Source organism: Glycine soja, chromosome 16 (genome assembly GCF_004193775.1).
Source record: "Glycine soja cultivar W05 chromosome 16, ASM419377v2, whole genome shotgun sequence".
Lineage (NCBI taxonomy): Eukaryota > Viridiplantae > Streptophyta > Magnoliopsida > Fabales > Fabaceae > Glycine > Glycine soja.
In genome coordinates this window covers 11,023,780-11,046,259 of record NC_041017.1, presented here as the reverse complement: position 1 = coordinate 11,046,259, position 22,480 = coordinate 11,023,780, and the positions used below count along the sequence as shown (strand labels likewise).

Genomic DNA, 22,480 nt, shown 5'->3' with positions numbered 1-22,480 from the left:
TGAAAACAATTCGATTAACCGAATTGGTTTCATAAAATAGTGTACTCATTTTTTCTTGAATTAGTTTTGGGAAAAAATCAATTCGGTTTAGGTTTGGTTACAATCCAATTTAATTCGAACAAGTTTTTTTGCACACTCCTAAATACCATATCCTCCATTGCTTCCATAACAAGAGTGGAGCATAAATAAGTCCTGACATTTATCAAGTTCGACACTAATAAAATTCCAATCAATTCTACAACATAACCTCACATTTTGGTTGTGACAAATCTCTTGCCACTTTACCATCTGGGTTTCCATTTAATGGAGCACCATATAGTCCTCCATTGCCTTCAATAGAAGAATAGTGAAATGATAGCCCAACATTGTCTTCAAAGGAAGAAGCTGGAAAGGCCTGGTTGGGTACCACTTGGAATCTTTCCTACCAAATTATTGGAGAGATTTAAATATGAAAGGAATGACAAACTTGCAACTTGAATAGGAATTTCTCCACTTTGAGAATTTTGTGAAAGCTCCAAGGACTCTAGCTGTTCCAGGTTACCTATCAATGATGGAATTTCGCCGGACAAAGCATTGTTTGACAAGTTCAAGGCATAAAGTGCTTTGAATTTCATTAGCTCCTTCAAACTGGTTGGACGAGAAATCAATGGATGTCAAGGTTGTTAAAATTTTATCCAACTCAATCTGTTTACCTTAGCTCATAATTGTTGCACTGTCTTGATAATACATATGAGCACTAAGTTGTTTCCAGGTATCTTACCACTGAAGTTGTTAATTGCTAGATCAACTTTATGAAGCATGTTCCAATTGCCATTGGTGTTAGGACATCCAATGTCACCGCATAATTTATTTTTTGCAAAACGATGACATGCAGGGTCCTGGGTGGACATGTTCTTTAACAAGCACGAAAAGACATTAGTAATCTCGTTTTCTCCTACCTTAACACCTGTAACGTAGTGCAATTAGCAAGAGGTTTTGGAATCTTTCCATCTAATTTATTGTGATTGAGATCCAAAGTCCTTAGAGCACAGGAAGCTGAAAACATATATTGTACAAGGCCTGTGATATTGTTATTTCTCATATTCAATACCCCAAGGGTCTCACTCATTTCCATTAAACATGAGGGAATTGTTTCAAAAATGTTATTAATATATAGATCAAGAACTTTAAGTTATGAATCATTGCAAAGGGAATCGGCATGCAAAGTATTATTTGAAAGAGCGAGAAAAGCTGAGAATAACAGGTAATTATCGTTATGTATTGGGATCGATGAGCTAAATTTGTTGCTTGAGTTATCCAAGTAGATAGCTTTTTTCAGCAAAAATAGGTGTTGGCCCTCGAAGTTTATTGTGAAGAAGGTCAAAGACAAGCAAGTTGGAAGTAAATTTCTGCAGAGGTCCATTCAAATGAGTTAACAAATTGTGAGAAATATTAAGGCTTTCAAGATTCTGCAGTTTCCAAATCCAGTTGGGCACTATTCCAAATTATCTGAAAGATCTTTTCTCAAGAAGCTAGGGAAAGTTTTCAAGTTGCAGGATGCCAATTTTAGTATGCTAATTCTGAAAAAGGAAAGTAAGTCAACATTTGTAACATTCACAATGATTCATAAGTTATACTGTATGAAAGGTCTAGGTCTAATGTAGTTAAATTTCTGAGCTCCAAAAGCTTATTCAGCTGCATTGACGACCCATTGAACTTGTTGGAAGATTTTCTTATAAATAGTGATAATTGTAATATGAAAATTCAAACTTCCCTTTTAAAAATATTTTATTAATAGTATAAACAATCTATTCAGTGAATAACAGGTATTGCAACATTTTCTTTCTCTACTGTCACCTCTTTCAATTTATTTGTTTTTAACAGGCAAATAGAAACTTTTATTGATTAAAGTCGGCGCAAAATAAAGCACTAATTTTTTATTTATTTTTTACAATTGTAGTAGTATGGGGGAGGGGGGGGACCATATATCAGCTTTTGTATTAAAAACAAAAAAAAAAAAACAAACAAACTGATAAGTGTTAACATTTAGCTTGTCTTTTAATCTGTAGTTTTTTTTAAATATTTTTTGAAACGTCTATAAATTTTGTTTAATAACCTGAAACCTGAATAGCTTTTTTTCAACAACCTGGATTGCTTTTCTTATTTAACGTGTATAGCTTTTATTTAATAAACCTGTATAGCTTTTTATTTAGTACAATCTAATTCATAAAACAATGTGTTTTTTTTTATAAATATTTCACAAAAAAATACTCCAATACAAATAAATTTCTTAATTTTTATAATTTAATTATTTTATAAAGAAGATAATTGCAACTTTATTTATTTATTTATTTTTGAATTGTGTTGTCTATTTAAGAACCAAATAAAGGTGCTGAGTTGGAAAGATGGAGTACTTATAAGGTGCTTAAATTGAAACTAATTAAAATGAGTGACATGTATAGGTGAAACGTGAGACCCATTTAAACACCCAAGGAGAGGTGTGGGTATATGGATTATAATCTTAGGGAAATCATAAGATACATCTGCGATTCCTAGAGATCCACTCTTGCACATATGTTAGTAAAACCAGTACAAATTTGATATTGGCTAGGGCCAAGCATCTACAACATATTTATGGACGAGCTTACTTTATCACAAAGGTAACATTGAGGTTCTCTATTGACAAGGCTCAAAGTTTCATAATCACAATCAAGTGCAAAATTAACTATGATAAAGACAACAGTTAAAATTAATGGTAAAAGATGAAAATATGTTTGCTGACAGGTGTGCCAAAAACCTCTCTGCCTGATAACAAATACAAATTGAGCAACGACACAATGAAATTATGTGATTGTACAGTATGTCAATATAGAAAAAAAAAAAAAGAATAACAAATGTTATAATCTTAACAATCTCCACCTTTTCAATTCAGGCAGGCAAGTAATTCTATAATGGCATTGCATTATAGGACAGGAATGTTAAACCCCTTTATCTTTTTTCCAAAGTGTTGATACGTTTTGCCATTAGGAACTGAAACAACTGTTATGTAACTTAAGGCATATGACTCGGCAACAACAATGAGGCATAAGTCTTATACCAAAAACAAAACTGCAAGTTTGGCGTCAAGCAGCAACTGATTTGCTTTAATTGGGAGCCAAAAACCACACTGAACAGCTTAGGCTCAAATCAATGTGTTCAGGGATGGGTTTATGGTTTGGCCATTCTGACCTTTATCAATGAGGATCTTAGAGGTTTTGTATGCACTAAAAATCCAAAATCTGGACATCAACTAACCTGCTCTCCAATCAAATCAAGACCAACAACCAGAAAACTTATCCCTTGAAATAATAGGAAGTAGAAGTGAATTCCTTGGGCAGATAATAAGCTTCTAACTGAGGCAGTCAACAAAATTAATGCGAGATAAAGTTCTTTCCTGAAGAGACGATTTTTCTTGGTCTTCCCAGTTTTCTTTGACAATTCTAGTTTGCTTAGTTCCTCAATGCCTGAATCTGAGGATGATCTATGAAGACTAGTAGATCGCATTAGAGGTTCAGCTTCTTTCTCAAAGGCAACCAAATCTGTCTCTGATGACCTTCCCAACTTTTTTGTAACCACCCACTCGTAAGAACTTCCAAAGCGTAATAATCCAGATATCATGGCATTAAATTTAGTTACCGACATAGTGTTCTCAAATAGAAGGTAAGGAACTATAAATGGAAATGACCGTGGAGCTGGGAGAACACTTAGGAGGGACATGATTCCAGGAATGTAACAAACAACCCAGGCTGGGAGCTCGGCTTCAGGAAGGAACATGGTCAAAGGAAGAATGATGCAGAATAGCGTGAATGAATAAAATGGCAGGATAAGCTTCCTCAGGAGGAAGAAAAGAAATATCAAATTGACCTTCTTTACCCAACTAACCTGGTAAAAATGGAATTAACATCGTAGAAGTCAAACTATTTTAATAAATGGATGTAAAAAAAATGAGTTAGTATTCCATACAGTGCAAGATGTGCACAAATAACAGTACAAATAATTGGGTAAGCATATCTTTAGTATATATGAGCGTTTCAACAGCCAAAAGTTTTGTACAGAATTTAAATTGTATTTTCTAATTTAAAGAAAGAGAATTGTGAAGAAAATAACATTTAATAAGCTCGCACTCCATTATTCCACTACCCTAATGTAGATGCTTTAACAATGTTATAACAAGATGCTTAATTATTATACCACATTGATAATTACTGTTTTTAAAACATCAATTACCCCTATAATTGCCTTATTAATGACGTTGTGGGTTTTAATTAAGTGATCTTAGCACTATTTTAATTATTGGGATGAATTGGGTTTGAAGCAATTTTTCAGCAATTGTATATTGACATTAGTACAGTGTTTTAGCCATAACAGTTGTAGATTTGATATGTGTGTTCTTTATATGCCAAGATAGATGAAAAAGAGATATACAAGTTGTGAAATGTTAAATAGGCAAAATTCGGGCTTTCCAGAGGTTAAATTTAGCCTTTAAGTTTGAGCAGAGGTGCTGCCACACATATTGAACATACCCTCACTGTTTTAAACATATCTCACTTATTTTAAGCCCAATCAAGGCATATGAGCACACCATGGAAGCTTATTTCGTAGGTCATAGTTAGGACTAGGTTTATATTAGGGATTGTGAAAAACACAGCAACAGTAATATAGGGAATTTAGAATACAAATTGATACACTTTGGAATTTATTGTTTAGGGTTTTTGACAGATCCAAGATTCTTCTTCAAGATTTCAGTGTTGTTGTATTTCTGCACTCTTAAAGCTTTTCCAATGGTAATTCTCAATATCATGAAAGAATAAAGACCTTATCAATATAAAGGATTCAGGGATTGTGGTTAGGTATTGAGTTTGTATGCTTAATCTTTGTTTTGTACAAATTTTCTCATCCTTTTCTTCTTTTATGGATTTCTCTTGCAAACATGAATTATGAATATTTGACCTAAGCCTGATTGGGTTTAGACATTAATTTTATAATTGAAATAATAGAAACTAGGATTGATTAATCTGAAATCTAATTGAGGCTAGGTTAATAGATTGGTAATCTAGGTTAATTAAATTGATTTAGGATTGCGATTATGATTCTTGCTTTGTTGATTGAATTGTGGATGATCACTTGGCGGAAATTCAAAATTAACTACAAAACATGCTAATACTATAATAACAACAATAAATTTTGTCACATGAACTTGAATGCCTAGGATTGCTGTTTTGTTTTCTTGATTTGAACACCCCCCCCCCCCCCCCCCCCCAAAAAAATGCCTAACTGCCTTTTAATCAGATTAGAAATTCAATGTGTTCTAGAAAGAATAGCCTATATCCTTATACTATATATAATTACGGAACTTAGTTATATTTTGGCTTAAGTGTCACACATCACAGCCTATCACTTACACTGTCCTATATCCATTTGGATTTTAAATTCCTAAAGGCTTGACTGAAAGATAACGAGTGAGTAGTAGATAGTTGACAGCTTTATGATTAGTATCTAATGATTTTGCAAGATACTTTCAAATGACATAACTTCAGGAGGAGATAGTCGTTTTTTTTTATTATTAAAAAAAGATGAGTGTAAAGAAGATTGGGGCTGAAGGAACTTAGCAGGTCTAAAATACATTATTGGAGAGCCACTGGGAGCCATGTCTGGCCTCAAGGAAGACCAGATATTTTCCTACTATGATGCATGTCATGAGTATTACTCGGACCAAGGCATGAAGTGAGGTTGACTTCACATTCTTGAAGTGATCAGTTGGTGGGTTTTATCTTTTAAGTTTTAAACCCTTTCATGTCTTCTCAAGAAAGAAGACGAAAAACATACTACATATAATAATAATATCTAACATTTAAAATGCATATGATAAGAGCATACAGGAGATCAACAATTAATGCATCTAATTGGAAACATTAACAAGTTCTATGTATTCTTTCCTCAGCTTACTAGTAAGTAAACTACTTTACAATCATATTATCAATGAAACAAATCAGCATAAAATATTTATGTTGCCTAATAGCAAAAATTTGATATTTGATACCATCAACTCATCAAGTAGGCACTTTTCTAATGTTAATCTATCTTCTCATGTCTCATGATGAGTGTGTGCTTCTAAGTGAATTTATGCAAAAACAATTCAAATTTTACTACCAAGAAGTGGATATTTTCATTGAAAAACAATTTGGAAATATAGTTCTGATTCTTCGGAAAATAAAATACACAAAAGGATCAAACTATATTTATATTCAGATGATATAATAATAATAACAACAACAACAACATAACAACAGAATGCTAATTTTGTGGATTTAAAAGAATTGAAAGAAAACATGTGTCATGATGTGTGTGTGCTTCTAAGTGAATTTATGCAAAAACAATTCAAATTTTACTACCAAGAAGTGGATATTTTCATTGAAAAACAATTTGGAAATATAGTTCTGATTCTTCGGAAAATAAAATACCGAAAAGGATCAAACTATATTTATATTCGGATGATATAATAATAATAACAACAACAACAACATAACAATAGAATGCTAATTTTGTGGGTTTAAAAGAATTGAAAGAAAACATGTGTTGAATTCAATACCTTTGAACGAAGTATATCAAGAAAACACAAGCGAAACAATTGCATTGGACCAGAATGCCAGCGGTGTTGTTGTTTCTTATATGCCTCATAGGTCTCTGGAAGTTCACAAAGACACTGCAAGAAGACAAATTGTCATTAAAATCTAAATCATTTATGATTAGGCACCAAAATTTGAAATATAGTGCACCTTAACATCATTGAGAAATACAAACTTCCATCCACAGAGATGAGCACGAACAGCAATATCCATGTCCTCAACAGTTGTTCGATCCAACCAACCACCACTCTCCTCAAGGGCCTTTATTCTCCAGACACCAGCAGTTCCATTAAAACCAAAGAAGTTCATGAAGATACCATTCACCTGTTGTTCCACCTCAAAGTGGAAAGACAAATTGATGTTTTGCAATCTTGTAAGCAAGTTCTCATCCTTGTTTACAAATGCCCATCTTGCCTGTACTAATGCCAAATCATCCTTTCCCTTCAGTTAGAGTAAAACAAGGGGAAAAACGGTTAGACAGATTCTTAATACAGGAACCGGAAAGAATTTTCATTTAAAATGACTTGGTAATAAATAAGCATTTTCTACTATTTGTTTAGACTATTGAAAACATTGTTCCATATGAAAAATATTGTCTTTATATATAGAAATGAATTGTTTACTCTTTACTATCATTCTAATAGAAGTCATCAATTACTTTTGCAGCTCATATTGATGCAACTTTGAAAAATTTACAAGAAGCAAAGGCAGGAGCAGCATTAATGCAAGTGATGACATCTCAAAGAAGCAGAATTACTCATTCAAAGTTCAAACTAGTTTAGAATTGGAGATAAAATGAAAATACTCAACATATTTGACGAATTACAAAAGAACATTATCAAATTTAACTTGTTTAACTTCCTAGAAGTATGTTAAAATTTAGAAGAGGTAAGGGAAACTTAGGTAGGAGAGTTGGAATACTAGTTAGTTAGTCATGGAAGGGAAAAAGTTTATTATGTTTATCGCTTGTAAGTTGAACACTAGCTCTTTACAAAAGGAGACATCTTTTGTGAAGTAGAAATCCTTGGAGGAGTATTCTTTCTCCTATTTTGTTTAATTAATAAAATCTTTCTTTGGTAACAAAAACATCACCCTCTTGAAATTCAACCATGTCCTGTAGGCTGGAATTCTAGAGCTCTGTTTTAGGCACACAAAATGAGGGGACATGGGATGTTGAGCTTTTGCTAACACAAATTGGGATCTTAGCAGATTATTGGGCATGAAAGCCTCCAGAAATGAGGTTGTGGCAAATGTATGCCCCAAAGTGTAACCTTAAAGCAAATCTTCTTCCTTCAATTAGATCCATATTTCAACAGCCTCATGAGTCATGATCTCCTCCCTTGCCGTAGTTAATTGGGCTTGGTCCATTAAGCCTGAAAAGCAATCTTCTATAAAATCACAGAGCTTCTCTCTTGTGGCCTGGGCTTGGTCCATCAAGCCACAAGACATGAAATAGATTGATTGGTGTAATTCCAATTGTGTGCCTCTGGTCTTCATTCACGCTGCATTTCACAGCATAAATCCTTGTTGGCATCGCCACATCTTCAACCAACCAACAACTGACATACAGACTTGAATCCAGCAGTTTAGGCAGTGAAAAATTGACCATTATATGTGAGACTCAGAGCTCACTCATAGATGATCCATTAGCCTTCATGAGTGAATCTTAGTCTAGAGGTTCAGACGGTGGTGGATCGACCAGTTTGCAAGAAAATCAGACCTCCATGCCTGCCATATGAAGATTATGGTTCCACAGTTCTAGCAGCAGACCACTTAAAATCCAAACTTTTTGAGCCATTGCTGCCTTCCCCTGTTTGACTTCCTTCTCTATTTCTTCAACTATAGTATTGGGTTATCTTAAAAAGGGTCTTTGCAACCCAAATTCTCCTGTGTTCTGTATTTCTCCCTTTTCATTTGTGGATAAATCTCGGTTTCTCTTGCTAATTTGCATCATCGGTTGTTTTCTTCACCACAATGTGTCTGGTTCTAGATCATTGAATCACCTTCTAGAACTTTGTTTTCTGTCTCCAAAGATTGCAACAAGTCACTGCCGTAGTCAAAAGCACTACCCTGGGTAATTCCACCTTTATTGTCCAAGAAAGGGCTTCTGCTTCACCGAATTCTGACACACTCCCTCCATGCTCTTCTTGAAATACTCAATGGGGACTAAATTCTTTATTCAGCAACATATGTTTATGTAGCATGTGCTCCAGCTCTAAAATGCTGGCCTTGCACAAACGAGATTGCAATCCACGATAATTGAATACCCCCTTCACAAACACCTCTTTGTTCAACAACTCATTTGATTCTAGTGTTGTTGTAGTTTCTTCATCAACAGCTGCAGCATCTGTTCGATCTCTTCAACTCCCTCAATCTTCTTGATTTCTGAAAGCTGAGAACAACATTTGCTGGTCACCTTTCTTGACTCCAGGATCCCATCTTTCTCTTTGGAATTTGAATCCAGCAGGTTGGACCAATTTGTTACCAAAGAAAGATTTTACTGATTGAACAAAAAAATAGAATAACACTCCCTCCAAGGATTCCCCTTCACAAAGGATTACTCCTTTTACAAAGAGCAAGTGCTCAATTTGCAAACTATATAGAACGGAATCGACCTCTTCCTTTCAACCATAGCTTTTATGCCACAAACCCCCTCTAATTGACTAACTAATATCCTCACAAACATCTTCCCTCTCTCCTAACTCCTAACAAAGTATCAATAATTTTTAAAAGAAAATTTCAACCAAAAGACTACAAGGATAAAAATAAAACATTCTTTGCTGAGTCAATTATGTAACCTGAATACCAATTACAAAGTTGATATGGATAAAAATAAAACACCAATGGTTCAAAACTTCAGTTTGAATGAAAGGATGGTGGATGCCAGTGCATGTGTACAACTGATCACTCTTTGCTCTGAATGATTAACCTGATTTTAAATCAATAATTAGATCATTACAGGTAACTTTATATATTTATATTGTATGCTAGAGCCTATAGATCAAAAAGTTCACTAATCTCATTTTTTATAGTGTGAAAAGCATGTATAACATCTCCAAATTAAAACTCAGAGCTAAAGAACTTACAGATTCTACAACTTAATGACTAATTTTAAGGACGTATTCAATCTAAAATGTGAAATCATCATAAGGATTTTATGAGTCTAAATAACAAACATCTATAACTGTTCTTTTTCAAATTCAAATATATGCTGCTACATTTACTCAAATCAGCAGTACTTTTAACTTGAAATTTATAGACAAAAAGTTACCTTGAAATAAGGCACTGTCTTCTTTAAGAAATCCGGTGTTGGCTGGAAATCAGCATCAAATATTGCCACAAACTCATAATCCTTAACATAATCACAGTTCATTGCTGATTTAAGATTCCCTGCCTTGTAGCCTGTACGTATAAGCCGATGTCTATATATTATCCGAACACCCCTTTGTTGCCATTTATGCACTTCTGCCTTGATAAGCTGTTGGGTATCTACTTCATCAGAATCATCAAGAACCTGTACAAGCATTCTTTCCTTTGGCCAATCTAGGATACAAACTGCTCCAATGGATTGCTGGTAAACCTACAGGCCAACAAGATAAAAATTAAGCAATAATCACAAAAAAGGAGAGTACAGTGATATAAAATTAAGATATCAGATTCTTAGTAATTGATCAGCTCATTAAGAAAAATGCCTTTGCTGGTTTTACATTCTAGGGAGTAGGGAAGGGGCTGATTGGAAGACAGAGAAACTTATAGTGACATTGGTGATAAGAAGATGCACCTCCTCCTTTACACTAAAATGATGCTCATTATATGACTATTAAAATATAGACAAGCATGGAGGAGGAAAATTAGTATGGTGATATGATATGAAAATAATGGGAGGAGAGAGTGTTTCAAGACATAATAATTAAACAAGCATGCTTTTGTAGGATATGAGTTGGAAAAATAGGCACCACCTATCTTAATATCTTATTATCATTTTGATATATAAGGTTTGCTCCACTTACACACTTATTTTATTCTATCTATTAATACACTTTATATATTATGTATCTAAGCATAGATTGGGTATTATTATTAATTAAGCATATGAATGCTAAACAAATCTATTGCTTTTTCTTTCATCTTTTCTTGTTTGGTCTACATAGCCAAATGCTAGTTGGTTCCCTAAGTGGAGGATTAGGAGAAGAATATTTCTTCCCCTAAAAACACCACATACACACAACAACCCTCTGCTGTTCCTTTTTTAAAATGGAGCATCCAAACCCAACAGCTAATCTGGTCTCAGTCTCACTCACAATAACTCAGCAAAAATCCATTCTGTCATAGCTCTAAGCTTCAAGACATTTAGCATCTGCAAGTTACAAAGCTCTAGCTTTAATCAACCACACATGGCCCAAGCCATATACCACTACAGAAATTGTAGCACAAGCCAATGAAGCCACCCTTCTGCACACACACGCCTCATTTAGTTGCATATCACTCATTCACAGTATTCAAAGAAGAGTGATTTTGTAGGTCATGGTTTTACCTATCTTATTACCATTGATAAGAAAGCCTTGCTCCACTTATACATTTATTGTCTGCCTACAAATACACTTCCCATGCTTTGAATCTATGCACATGTTTAATAATCTTATTAACTCAGAAAGTTTTATCCAAATTATTCTTTTATCTTTTGTCTTTTCTTATTTTGGTCTAAGTAGCAGCATGCTAGTTGCTTTGATCAGTTTGTCCTCTGTAATTGCTTCCCCAAGTTCAGCATTAGGAAAAGGATAAATATACTATAGTAGTTGTTGATACATGGTTTAAGGAGGATCTAGTAGTAGTTGTATATGATCAATAGTGTTTCAGGTATGCAGCATTTAATTACAGCACATAGACAAATTTCTTCCCCTAAACACACAAGACAATTCTCGGCCATTCCCTCTTTAAAGCGGAGCATCAAAATTCAACACCTGAGCCAATCTCGCTAAAAATGTGACAGCAAACATCCATACTCTCATGACTCCAAGCTCCAAGACACACCCTCACATTTTGCCATCACCAAGCTACAAAAGCTCTAACATTAATCACCTAAACCCAAATACTGCCCACACTACATACCCCTAAAAGAATTTATTTACAGTATTTTTTGCTTATAATATATAAATACTCGTGGATGTGCTCGGGAAAACTTATGAAAATAGCTTATGATATGTCCACAAGTTGTTTTCAGCTTGTTTCAATAAACACTCCAGGATAACTTATAAAAACAACTTACAACTTATACAAAAACAATTTAACCCAATTTTTTTATGGAAACAACTTACACATAAGATTATCTTATATGATAAGCAGTTATTTAGTAAGCCCTTAATTAAGGCCCTGTTTGAATAAACTTTTCCATCAGCGCTTAAAGGAAAAGAAAATAACAAGGTAATTGAATTGAACTTTTCCTATAAATTAAAATTCATTTATGCACTTCAGTGTTGTTACATAGTGGCTATGGCCCCGCAATGGGGGAATGGCGTGGCGGATTTGTTGCCAACCGCCATAGGCAAATTGTGAAGGAAGTCTCGCCATGGTGGAGCCATATGGCGCAATGGTGTGTTTATAAGGCAGAATTTCGGCCTTCCACCATTGATAACACTGACGCACTTCAAGTCTTCAACTTTTAAAATTAGTTAGATGGCAGAACTTCAATAGAAGTTAATTGCACAAGTTGAATATAACTTATGGGAGAAGCCCAATTCATTTTACCTTCTTATTTTTTTTCTTCTCCTATAAGTGCTTACAGGGAAGTTTATCCAAGCAAGACTTAAGGAATCTTATAATACCAGGCCAATCAAGCCACAATACTTGCACTTTACCCACAAAATCATGCTCATCACCAACATTTACATCATTTATATATATAAATATATACTAGACACCAGATCACAAACAAATAACAAAAACGACAACCTCATAGAAAAAAAAAACTCAGCATTTACAACAGATTCGGTAGGTTTCAAAAAGGACAAAGCAACCTACATCATCTTACCTCCCTCTCATTGCACATGGGAATCTGAACCAACACCATCGGAAAATCCTCCACGCTCTGCCCCGGGCCATCGTAATCCACACTCGCCACGGGCTTGAGCCTCCGAAACTTGATCCAGAAGCACCCTAAGATCAAAATGACCCTGTCCACCGACTGCACAATGAACAATACGGTGCACAGATTCGCCAGGCTCTGCAGCGGAGGAGATAGATACGTGGCGCGAACGTCGAGCCACGCGGCGTAAACGACGCCGATGACGCCCAAAACGTCGCTCGGATCGGGAGGGCTGAAATGCCAGCCTTTGAAAAACGCGACGAGCTCGAACCCTAGGAGTAGGAGGACTGTGATGAGAAAGAAACGGATCGCGCGGTAGAGGCGCGAGGTGTCGCCGCGGAACGACGCGGAGTCGGTGATCCGGCGGTGGGCGGTGCGGAGGAGGAAAAGGAGGCCGTGGGAGAGCCAGCCGAGGGACGCAGCGAGCTGCTGGAATTTCAACAGGCAGACCCATGTGAGCTGCCGTGCGCTTCGGGAGCGTTCTTTCCTGCCGGAGCGGTCGTGGTCGGAGGTGGCGGAGTTCGCGGCAGTGGAGGAGTCCACGTCTAGCGCCGTGAACGGCGGCGGAGAGGAGTGGCCGTACTCGAGTTTTTTAAGGTTGTCGTCGAGGGGGTCGAGGTTGTTGGTATTGGTGTTCTTTTCGCGCTGCTTGTTCCACCATTCCTGGAACTCGTAGTTGGGAGTGCGAGACATGGAAAAGAAAAAAAAAAGGATTTGAATGAAGGGTAGTTAAAAAGAAAGATAAGAGATCTTTCTTCTTTCTGTTTTTTTTTTTCGGTATTATGGTGTTTTTGTTTCAGTGGTGACTGTGAAGGTGCTTGATCCAGAGGCAGAGGTGTGGTGTTAGAGCTATAATTAAGGTAGCACCAAGTTTTTAGCTGCGTGTGTTCGTGTTTTGTGCGTTTTCAGTTTCAGGGGCCAAAGGATTCAACTTGCTTCCATCACTTTTTCTTTTATGTATAATTTTTTAACAATATGTTTATTCTTCTTTTTTTTTAATGAACTATATGCTTCTTCTAATATATTCTTTTTTAAAAAATCTTTTAGGAAATTCATTAATGGATATTTCAGTGTTATTTTATGTATTGAGAGAGAGAAATAGACATGTAAAAATACGATATGATGTAATAAAAAATAATGAATATTCTCATTTATTCAAATTCATGTATTCTATCGTAAAAAATGTCAAGAATTCGTTATTAATTTAAATTTATTCTTTTTTACACCAATCAACTAAAAATTATTAGAGATCAGAAAAACTCGTGAGTGTTGCATTAAAAAAACAGGAGATTTTATAATTTTTAATAAATTTTAATAAAAAAAAGTATGAATTAGAAAAAAAGTTTGTTACAAACTATGTTTCTAATCCTTCTCTTCTATTATTAATTAAAATTCATTAAAAGAACATAAAAATTAAAAATATATGAATTTTAGTATTTTTATGTCTTATTTATTTGTCATTTTTGGAATATTTTTATCTTAAATTATTTGCTATTTTAGAATATTAAAAAACTATTAATTACTTTTTACTAATAAATTTTTGAGAAATAAATGCATTAGTGGAATAATAATAATAATAATAATAATAATAATAATAATAATAATAATAATTTGTGTATAATGACAATAATAAAAATCAAACATATATCTTTATGCATATCATCTAAATCTTTTTTTTCCTACTTATTATCTAAATCTTTCACTACTACTAAACTAATCCTAATAATTCTTACAGTATTATCATTAAGAATATTTTAATTAAATTTATATAAAAAAGAAATATTTTAATTAAATAAGATTATTCTATCATAAAGTTTGTAAGAAAAAAATATTAAAGAATAGTATGTCACTAATCTTTCTCTTTTGTTGTTATTACTATTGATTGGGTGTCCACGCGCTTATTTTTGTTGCTTGTGTTGTGCGTGATGATTTGAGGTGTGGGCGGAGGATGGTGGCGCGTGAGCGTGATTAGACAAGGTGGCGATGAGAGATTGCTTGTGGATTTGCTTCGTGTATGTTAGCAGACAAAAAGGGGTGATTCATGTGACTTCAATTAAGGAATCACGTTAGTGTCGCTATTTAACTATCTAACTTTGTAGTACTGCTCTGCTTTTGTTTATTATTTCTTATCTTCTTGCCCTGTCAGTCTGCGTATTATTTTTGTCATTTGATTTAGATTGCTTGATTATTGATGGTGGACTATCATTGCAGGTGAATTAGGGATAGATTGAGAGCGATTTATTTTTGGTCTTGTATGATTCAAAATTTTAAAAGGATCACATCAAGTCTATCCGATTTATTAACATAATATTAATTTATGTCCATTTAATAAAAAATTATTGTTAATAGTTTTTAAGAATTATTTTTTAAAAAAATATACAATATCAAACTAGATTGAAATAATCAAAAATATAATTTAGATCTATCTTTAAAATTATTATTAAATATATTAGTTCTAGTTCTTAAAATCCAACTTACAAAAATTAATCTCAGACCAGACTAAACCAGCTCAAGTTAATAGAATGTGTGCTTCGGTTGAAACAAACCCCTAATCAAGATTATCAAACTCGAGAATTTATATAAACTCGTGAAAGTTTCTTAGACTCAATTTGTAGACTCATAAGAGTCCACTTTATATAAAAATAATAATAAAATATCTATAAATAACATACTAATTAAACATTTCAACAATATAATAAAACAAAATAGTACATCATAAATTTCACAATACTTAAATAATCAAGTCTCGTAATGCACCACTACTAGATAATAACTTGCACATGTTATACTAGTGGTAGATCATTCCCATCGAGGGTTTGATGTTATTAGAGAACAAGGTTTGGTGTTATTAAAGGTGAGGATTTTTTTATTCAAAAACAACACACTAAATGAAGGTATGTTGAACACTAAACATACAGAAAATAACTCAAAATGACTTACATTTTGATTTAAATTTTTTAACTTGCTGACTCGTTAACTCAGTGGTAAACTTGAGAGTCTACCAAGTTTACTTAGAGTTTTATAGAGTTTATCCAGAGTCTCCTAAAAATAGAGTTTACCCACAAGTCAACTCGCAGAGGGTAAGTGGACTTGTAAACTCGTAAGAGTTAACAAGTTAACTCGAGAGTTTGATAATCATGTCCCTAATGTCCAAGCATAGTATTGTACTGTAGTGTTTAGATCCCAAATGACTACATGACAGTATTACATGGACGGTTTTTAAGATACTACATTTTTATTTTATCATTAAGATACTTATCTTTGGGGATTTAATGTTGAAACATTAATGCTTGAACAAAGCGTTTGCAATTGGACCAAACTAAAAAAGTGAAAAGAAAAAAAAACATTTCAATATTAAATGAATAGGGACTGTGTAAACATTTTTTTAAAAAAAAAACATTTCATATCACTTGCAAAATTAGCCTTGTAAGTACTACTCACTAATCATAGACACAAGGAGGTGAGCCTACATGTTTGTATTGTCAACTTGTAATAACTTAATTGGTTATACAAAATATGTGAGTTATTATAAATTTTCTAACACGATCTCAATTCTCACATATTAAAAAACAAAACCTGTTTGAATTTTAATCTATACATCACCAAGCCTAGCTATGACACACTCTTGTCACACATCTCATCCCTTTGATTTTCTATTAATATTCGTTGGATAAAATATAATATATAGAAAATATAAAATATTTTTATTTTGACCACCAAAAGTTTCAAATACTCAATCAACAATTCTATTTTCTTTTTATCTCTTTCTTTGTATCACATTACATCATCAATCAAATCAATCAACTATCTCTCATTCTTTGTTTCTCTCTCAAAATGTGTACAATTCAAGAGTTGTCTAAAACTTTTTTAAAAAATATATGTAATATTGTCAATAATAATAATAATAATAAAATCGCAATAATTCAAGAATTGGTTTGTATAAATCCTTGAATGAAATGAAATATTAGGTCTTGCAATAAAAACCACCCCAATTAAATAAAATGCAAAGCACCACTATGATATGAAGTATTTATTCTTTTTTTTTTCCTGACTAAGAGGGGCTACAAGCCCCAAAAAACAACTTAAAACTAAACAAAGCGAGACAAGGTTGAGATATCAACCCTTAACTAGTAACCAATAAACATTGGTGGCTCCAAAAAGTGGGAGAGGCCTTGAATCGATAGCCCATATTTATCCATAGAATCACCAATAGCTTTACACACGAAGAACATAATTCACAGTAGATGTCAACGAATGATCAAAACAATCCATTATGGCTCAAACAATGTGGAAAGTTGGATGTTGTTGATCACATCCATCTTTAATTAAATTGCAATGCCTTAAGAGAATATGATTGAAGCTTAATCTTGAGGCATCCATGCTCCTTGGCTAAATTCACACCATGAAATATAGCCCAAAGTTTAACTTGTAAGATAAGGATGTTTCCCAGTTTTGCAAGACCCCCCCCCCCCAAGACACATTTACTATTATCGTATCCCTTACTCCATCACAATTCACAATTAAGTCGATTCCTGCTTTTGGCTTCCACCTGAAGGAAGCATGTCTGGTAGTCTTTGACCCTCGAACATGTATTCCTTTATCGAAATTGCTTGCAGCACTCCAAGCAGATTCCATTCTAAGAAGCTTTAGCAGGATGTCTTCTACGCTCCACAAGATTCCACGAAAGATTTTGTTGTTTCGCCTTTTCCATATCAGGTCTAGAGTCATCCTTTTCAGGCCAATTTTCAAGAAAAAAGACCTCCACCTTTAGGTTCTTAGCCATCCATTCTTATAAATCCTCTGCAAAAAAAAAAAAAAAAAGAGGTTAGCAAAATTTGGAACCATGTGGTTCCATATCTCCTTCGCATGCAAGCAGTCGCATATGCAATGAAGAACATTATTCATCCTGCCACCACACATAAGGCACATATAATCCTCAGTAAGACCCCTTTTCCATCTATTTTCATTGGTGGCCCATCTTGCTTGAGCAATCTTCCATATGTTCTTCCCACTTCCACATATTCTTAGGATGCATTTTTGTCTTCCCATTTGCAATGATATCAATTGTTGGTCTTTTTGTTGTTGTTAGATAACTAGTTTAATGTTGTCATTTTGACAATTGTTGGTTACAGAACATGCTCATATAATGACAAGTTTGTTTAAACAAGTATTGATGTAACACTATGATTTTTAATTAATGTATGATTAAGTGATTTTAATAAAATCACAAGAGTAATTAAATTTGTTTTTATGTTGTTGAAAAATATAATTTGAATGGATGTCTTGTGTTATTATATATGGTGTTGGTTTTGTGTTTAGGACCTCAAGGAGTTGGGCTATTAAGATAAGTAAAGGGATGAGTGTTTTTAGCAAAAGCTAAGGGAAAGAGAGAAACCCAATAGTCCCTAAATCCCTAAATATCCCAAACACTATCCAATATCCTCATTTTTCACTTCTCTTCTTGTTCCTAAAGCTACCCATTCTTTAGAAGTTGAAGAACTCGAATCACCCACTCAAGGAGCACATATTTTTCCCTTTCATTTGGGAGTTCCATAATAGCTTCCCCTTTTTGGGTGGTAAGTTTCTTATCTTTCCAACTCACTCTTCTTTCGATATTTCTCCTCTTTGCTTGGGTTGAATCATGCTTGAGTTTTAGCTTTCTAAAATCTGACTTGAGCTTTGTTTTTGGTGAATTTTCGTGCTTGTGTTATGGGTTGTTGTTGGAGTGGGAGAAAACTCTTTTCCTTGGCTCAAAGTATTTATTCTCCTCCTTTTCTACTAGAGTCCAAAGCTAGAATCCACCCAAGGTTAGGGAAGTTCACTCTCTTTTCTTGTTGTATAATGATTTTTGGTTGTTTGATTTGAATCTTGTGTTTTTTTTGTTGGGGTTTAGTATTTAGAAGCTTAAGGGTTGATTATTGATGTGTTTATTGTGAGTTTGGATGCTTAGGTAGCCATTAATGGGGTTTAAAAACTCATATTTTTGAAGAACTTTTGTTGCAAAATTTTCAATTATGGATTAGCTAAAATTTGTAGTTGTAGCTAAATTTCGATAGAAATGGGTTTTGCAAGAATTTAGCTAAGCTACGATTTTTAGGTGAAGCTAAATTTTGATAGAATTTGGTATAGACAAATTTAGCTGAAGCTACAATTTTTAGCTAAAGCTAAATTTTGGTAGATTTGATTTATACGAATTTAGCTGAAGCTATGATATTTAGATGAATATAAATTTTTGGCTAGCTAAATTTTGTGGCTTAAACTAAAATTAGGCATAATGCTTTATTTATCCTTAAAACTTTCTTGAGAGTTTCTAAACCAATTCCAAGTGCATATAAAATGATTTTATGAGTTTTTATTATTATGTTAAAGTTGATTACAAGTTGAGATCATGGAATAACTATTAATATGCATTTTGGTGAAGTCACTATAAGAATTCAAGGTGTGGAAGCTCCTATTTTGCTTAAGGAACTAGGGATAAGTTCATGAATGTGATGAGCATATGAGTAAGTGAATTAATGATGTGATGAATGTTATGTGATTGTTTAAGATATGTTTAGTTACAAATGATTATGTTAAGGTGTACATGAATAAACATAATTGTTCTTCCTTGAATGAAATATTAACAAGAGTGAAATATTTTGAAAATGGAAATGGAATGTTGATGAAATAATGTTGTTGGATGATAATCTTCTTTTGTAATTGTCCATGTGTGTGAAAAGGAGTTAGCTATGACCTTTGGGAAGTCTTTTTTCTTTGTGGTGATGAAAATGGTATACTTGGAAGGGTGAGTTTCATGCCAAAACTCCTTCTCACTAAAATGACTTGGGGGTATCGCCAAGTGGGGTATCTTTTCAAGTACCACCCTTATGTTTTTGCCTTTAAATGGCATGATGGTGTGTTGAGAACTACTTTCCAAGAGGTTTAGTGGCTCTTTTTGCCTATAGGGGATGGGTTGTTGTTGTGTGGATAGTTGTTGTTGAAATGCTATTTGGACCCTTAGGTCAGACCATGTGAGATGGAGAGTATGGAGGTGTCAAACCTAAGATCTTAGGGATTCCAAACTAGTTTTGCCATCGGTATACAGTGGGTACACAGTTGGTGTACAAAAATATATCGTGTGTGCATAGGTGGTGCACATGCATATGAGTAGGAATGTAAGTTAAGGGTGTTTGGTGGGCTCTCAACCTAGTGTTAGTGGTTTTCGTGGTGGCTAACTCTGAATGGGCCTATAAAATAAATGAGTGGGTGAATCCCAATAAATGTAAGGTCTTGCAAACCTATAGAAACAAGTCATTATCACACATGTCTATTTTCAATAAAACCACACTTTCCTCATAGGGTCAACTCAAAAGACTCCCTGAATGGTGCGGAAGAAAGACTATGTTATGGGATGTTGCTTATGGGGGATCGCTCATATGGTGTTGAATCTCCATGCAATAAAGAATGTCTTTGGTGGTTGTGTTTGATGTACTTGGTGAGTCTGATTGGTAGACTCATGATGATGATGTTTGATTAATGATGTTGATTACCTGATTGTAAATGAGATGTTCCTTAGATATAATTGATTGTTTTTATTATTTGAAATTTAAATTCCATGTTTAAAAGGTAATTAAGGTTTAGCTTTCATTATTTGTTGACTTTTAATTGCTTTAAGTATGCTTGTTTTGGTGAGATTACCCTTGCGTTGTGGCACATGTAGGGTTGTGATTGTGACGATCTCAAACTTCATGTTCATGGGAGCAGATGACTAGGAGGTAAATCTACCTTATGGAGGCATCATGGATAGACGTACATGAACGCAAAGATGCGTTGCTTATTTTCTTTTCCCTGGGTAGCTATGTTTATATAGTTGGCTGCCTTAGTGTCTAGGATGTGTGTAAGAGTTGTATATGTTGAAGTGTCGTGAGGCATGTGGTTTTAATCAATTGATTATACATGCATGAATGTTTTATCTTGAAGTTGATGCTTTTAGCTTTAGGCTTTTGAAAATGACAAAAGTTCACAAGTATGATCATAAATAAATTAATTGAAGAGAATGAAATAAAATAAAATAAAGTCTTTCCCTTTGGTAGCTTTAAGTTAGTATGTAGGCATGTGGGTCATTACAATTGGCATTATGAAGAAGTTCAGTTGTGACAATCTGTAATTTTGTATGTTCATTTTGGTATTGAGATTTAGTTTGTGATGATATGGTCTGTCATTGTTTTAGGTTCAAAACAAAGTAAATAATTTTGATTTAATTAGGTCTTTCAAAAGTCCACATATTGTTATAGGTCCCTAATAAATTGGAGGATTAATTTTGTTTTAGGTCCATGTCTTTTCATTATGTTTTGTGTTTGGTCCTTAATTGTTGAATTTTGTTATCTATCTCCCAACCCCTGCCATTAGTAGGGGTCGATTTGGTTGTGTTTGCAATTCTTGTAGTTTGATTATAGTTTGTAATTGTTAACACGTGATCTACTCATGTGCGTTTTTGGTCTAATTATGCTTAAAGTTAGAGGTTATCTATACAATGCCTACAAGGACACCATTTCAAATCTAATGTCCAACATTCACATAGGCACTTAGATAGGGACTGGTCCATTCACTCTATAAAATCAAACCATTTTACTCCGTCATTTTCTTATACAACTAACCTTTTTTTTTGTCATATAATATACTATTCCTATTAAGTATTAATGTTCTTTCATCTAGCTTTTTGTCTCTATATCTCCATATTTTCTATCTCCCCAATAGTTTCTTCAAACATTAGTGGCTACCACCAAATAGTCTATTGGTTTGATTAGTTATAATTAGATAGTGAATAGACTTATTTATTATGATATATTTTATATGGATTTTTTTTTGTACTTTGAATGTTAAAACTCTATACAATAGTAGTAATATTTTATTTTAGTTTTGAGTGTTATAAAGTTATAATATTATTGTTATTTAATACTAATTTATGTATCATTCAATCATTATTATTATTTTACAAATACTAGTTCAACCATGGTTCACCTATGGTTGAACTAATGAATCTTGATTCAGTGTCTTGATCGGTTCAATTATTCATTTGATTTTAAAAACATTGTCAAAATCAGATGGACCAAACACCAACCCCCCTTGACTAGTTTAGAGAAAGATAAGGATTCTTTTTAATTTTTTTAACAAGAATTTTTCTAATAATCTTTTCATAAACTCTAAAATTTTAATTATATGTTATAATTCTTTTGTCAAAATTTTAAATATCAAATAAAATGAGATAAAGAAAGTACTTAAAATTTTAAGGGTAAAATATATTTTTTTCATCCCTCTAATATTTTTGAATTCAATTTTAGTATATCTATAATTTTTTCCCATATTTCATCTTGTAATTTTGAAATGCATCACTTAATTGGTTCTTAAATGCAATTTAAACCACTTTTTGTCTTTTTATAAAGTGTTAGTTAAACTACTTTAAATAACAAAAGCGATGCATTTCAATGTGATGCATTCAATAAGTATTTACAATTTGAAATACGAGAAACATATGAGATGTATCTATGTAAAATAATATAGAAGGCTATAATATTTGAATACTATTGTAATTGTATATCAAATTATGACAGTAGATAAGAGTGGGGTAGGTTATACATAATTATATAATCAAACTCCCTTGTCGCATCCTATATATCTTTAGTTTTATCATATACTACTGTCATATATCTTCTCAATTTACATGACAGAAGTGCTTTTATTCCGAACAAGCAAATTGATTTTGTACTCTACCAAT

General features: G+C 33.5%; 1 protein-coding gene across 1 annotated transcript; it reads right to left on the bottom strand.

Moving 5' to 3' along the window:
* Positions 1-2,705: 2,705 nt before the first annotated feature.
* Positions 2,706-13,651, bottom strand: LOC114390509 (probable xyloglucan glycosyltransferase 6). The gene is made up of 5 exons (XM_028351250.1): positions 12,673-13,651; positions 9,916-10,224; positions 6,795-7,085; positions 6,608-6,721; positions 2,706-3,900 (listed from the first exon to the last, which is right to left on the bottom strand). Exons 1-5 carry the CDS (start codon positions 13,417-13,419, stop codon positions 3,265-3,267), a joined length of 2,097 nt encoding a protein of 698 aa, XP_028207051.1. The 5' UTR covers positions 13,420-13,651; the 3' UTR covers positions 2,706-3,264.
* Positions 13,652-22,480: the final 8,829 nt, after the last annotated feature.

Coding starts and splice junctions, on each gene's coding strand:
- LOC114390509 (XM_028351250.1), bottom strand. CDS start 13,419: ATGTCTCGCACTCCCAACTACGAGTTCCAGGAATGGTGGAACAAGCAG. Junction 10,225..12,672: donor CCATGTGCAATGAGAGGGAG/GTAAGATGATGT, acceptor GTTGGCCTGTAG/GTTTACCAGCAATCCATTGG. Junction 7,086..9,915: donor AGACAGTGCCTTATTTCAAG/GTAACTTTTTGT, acceptor CTCTAACTGAAG/GGAAAGGATGATTTGGCATT.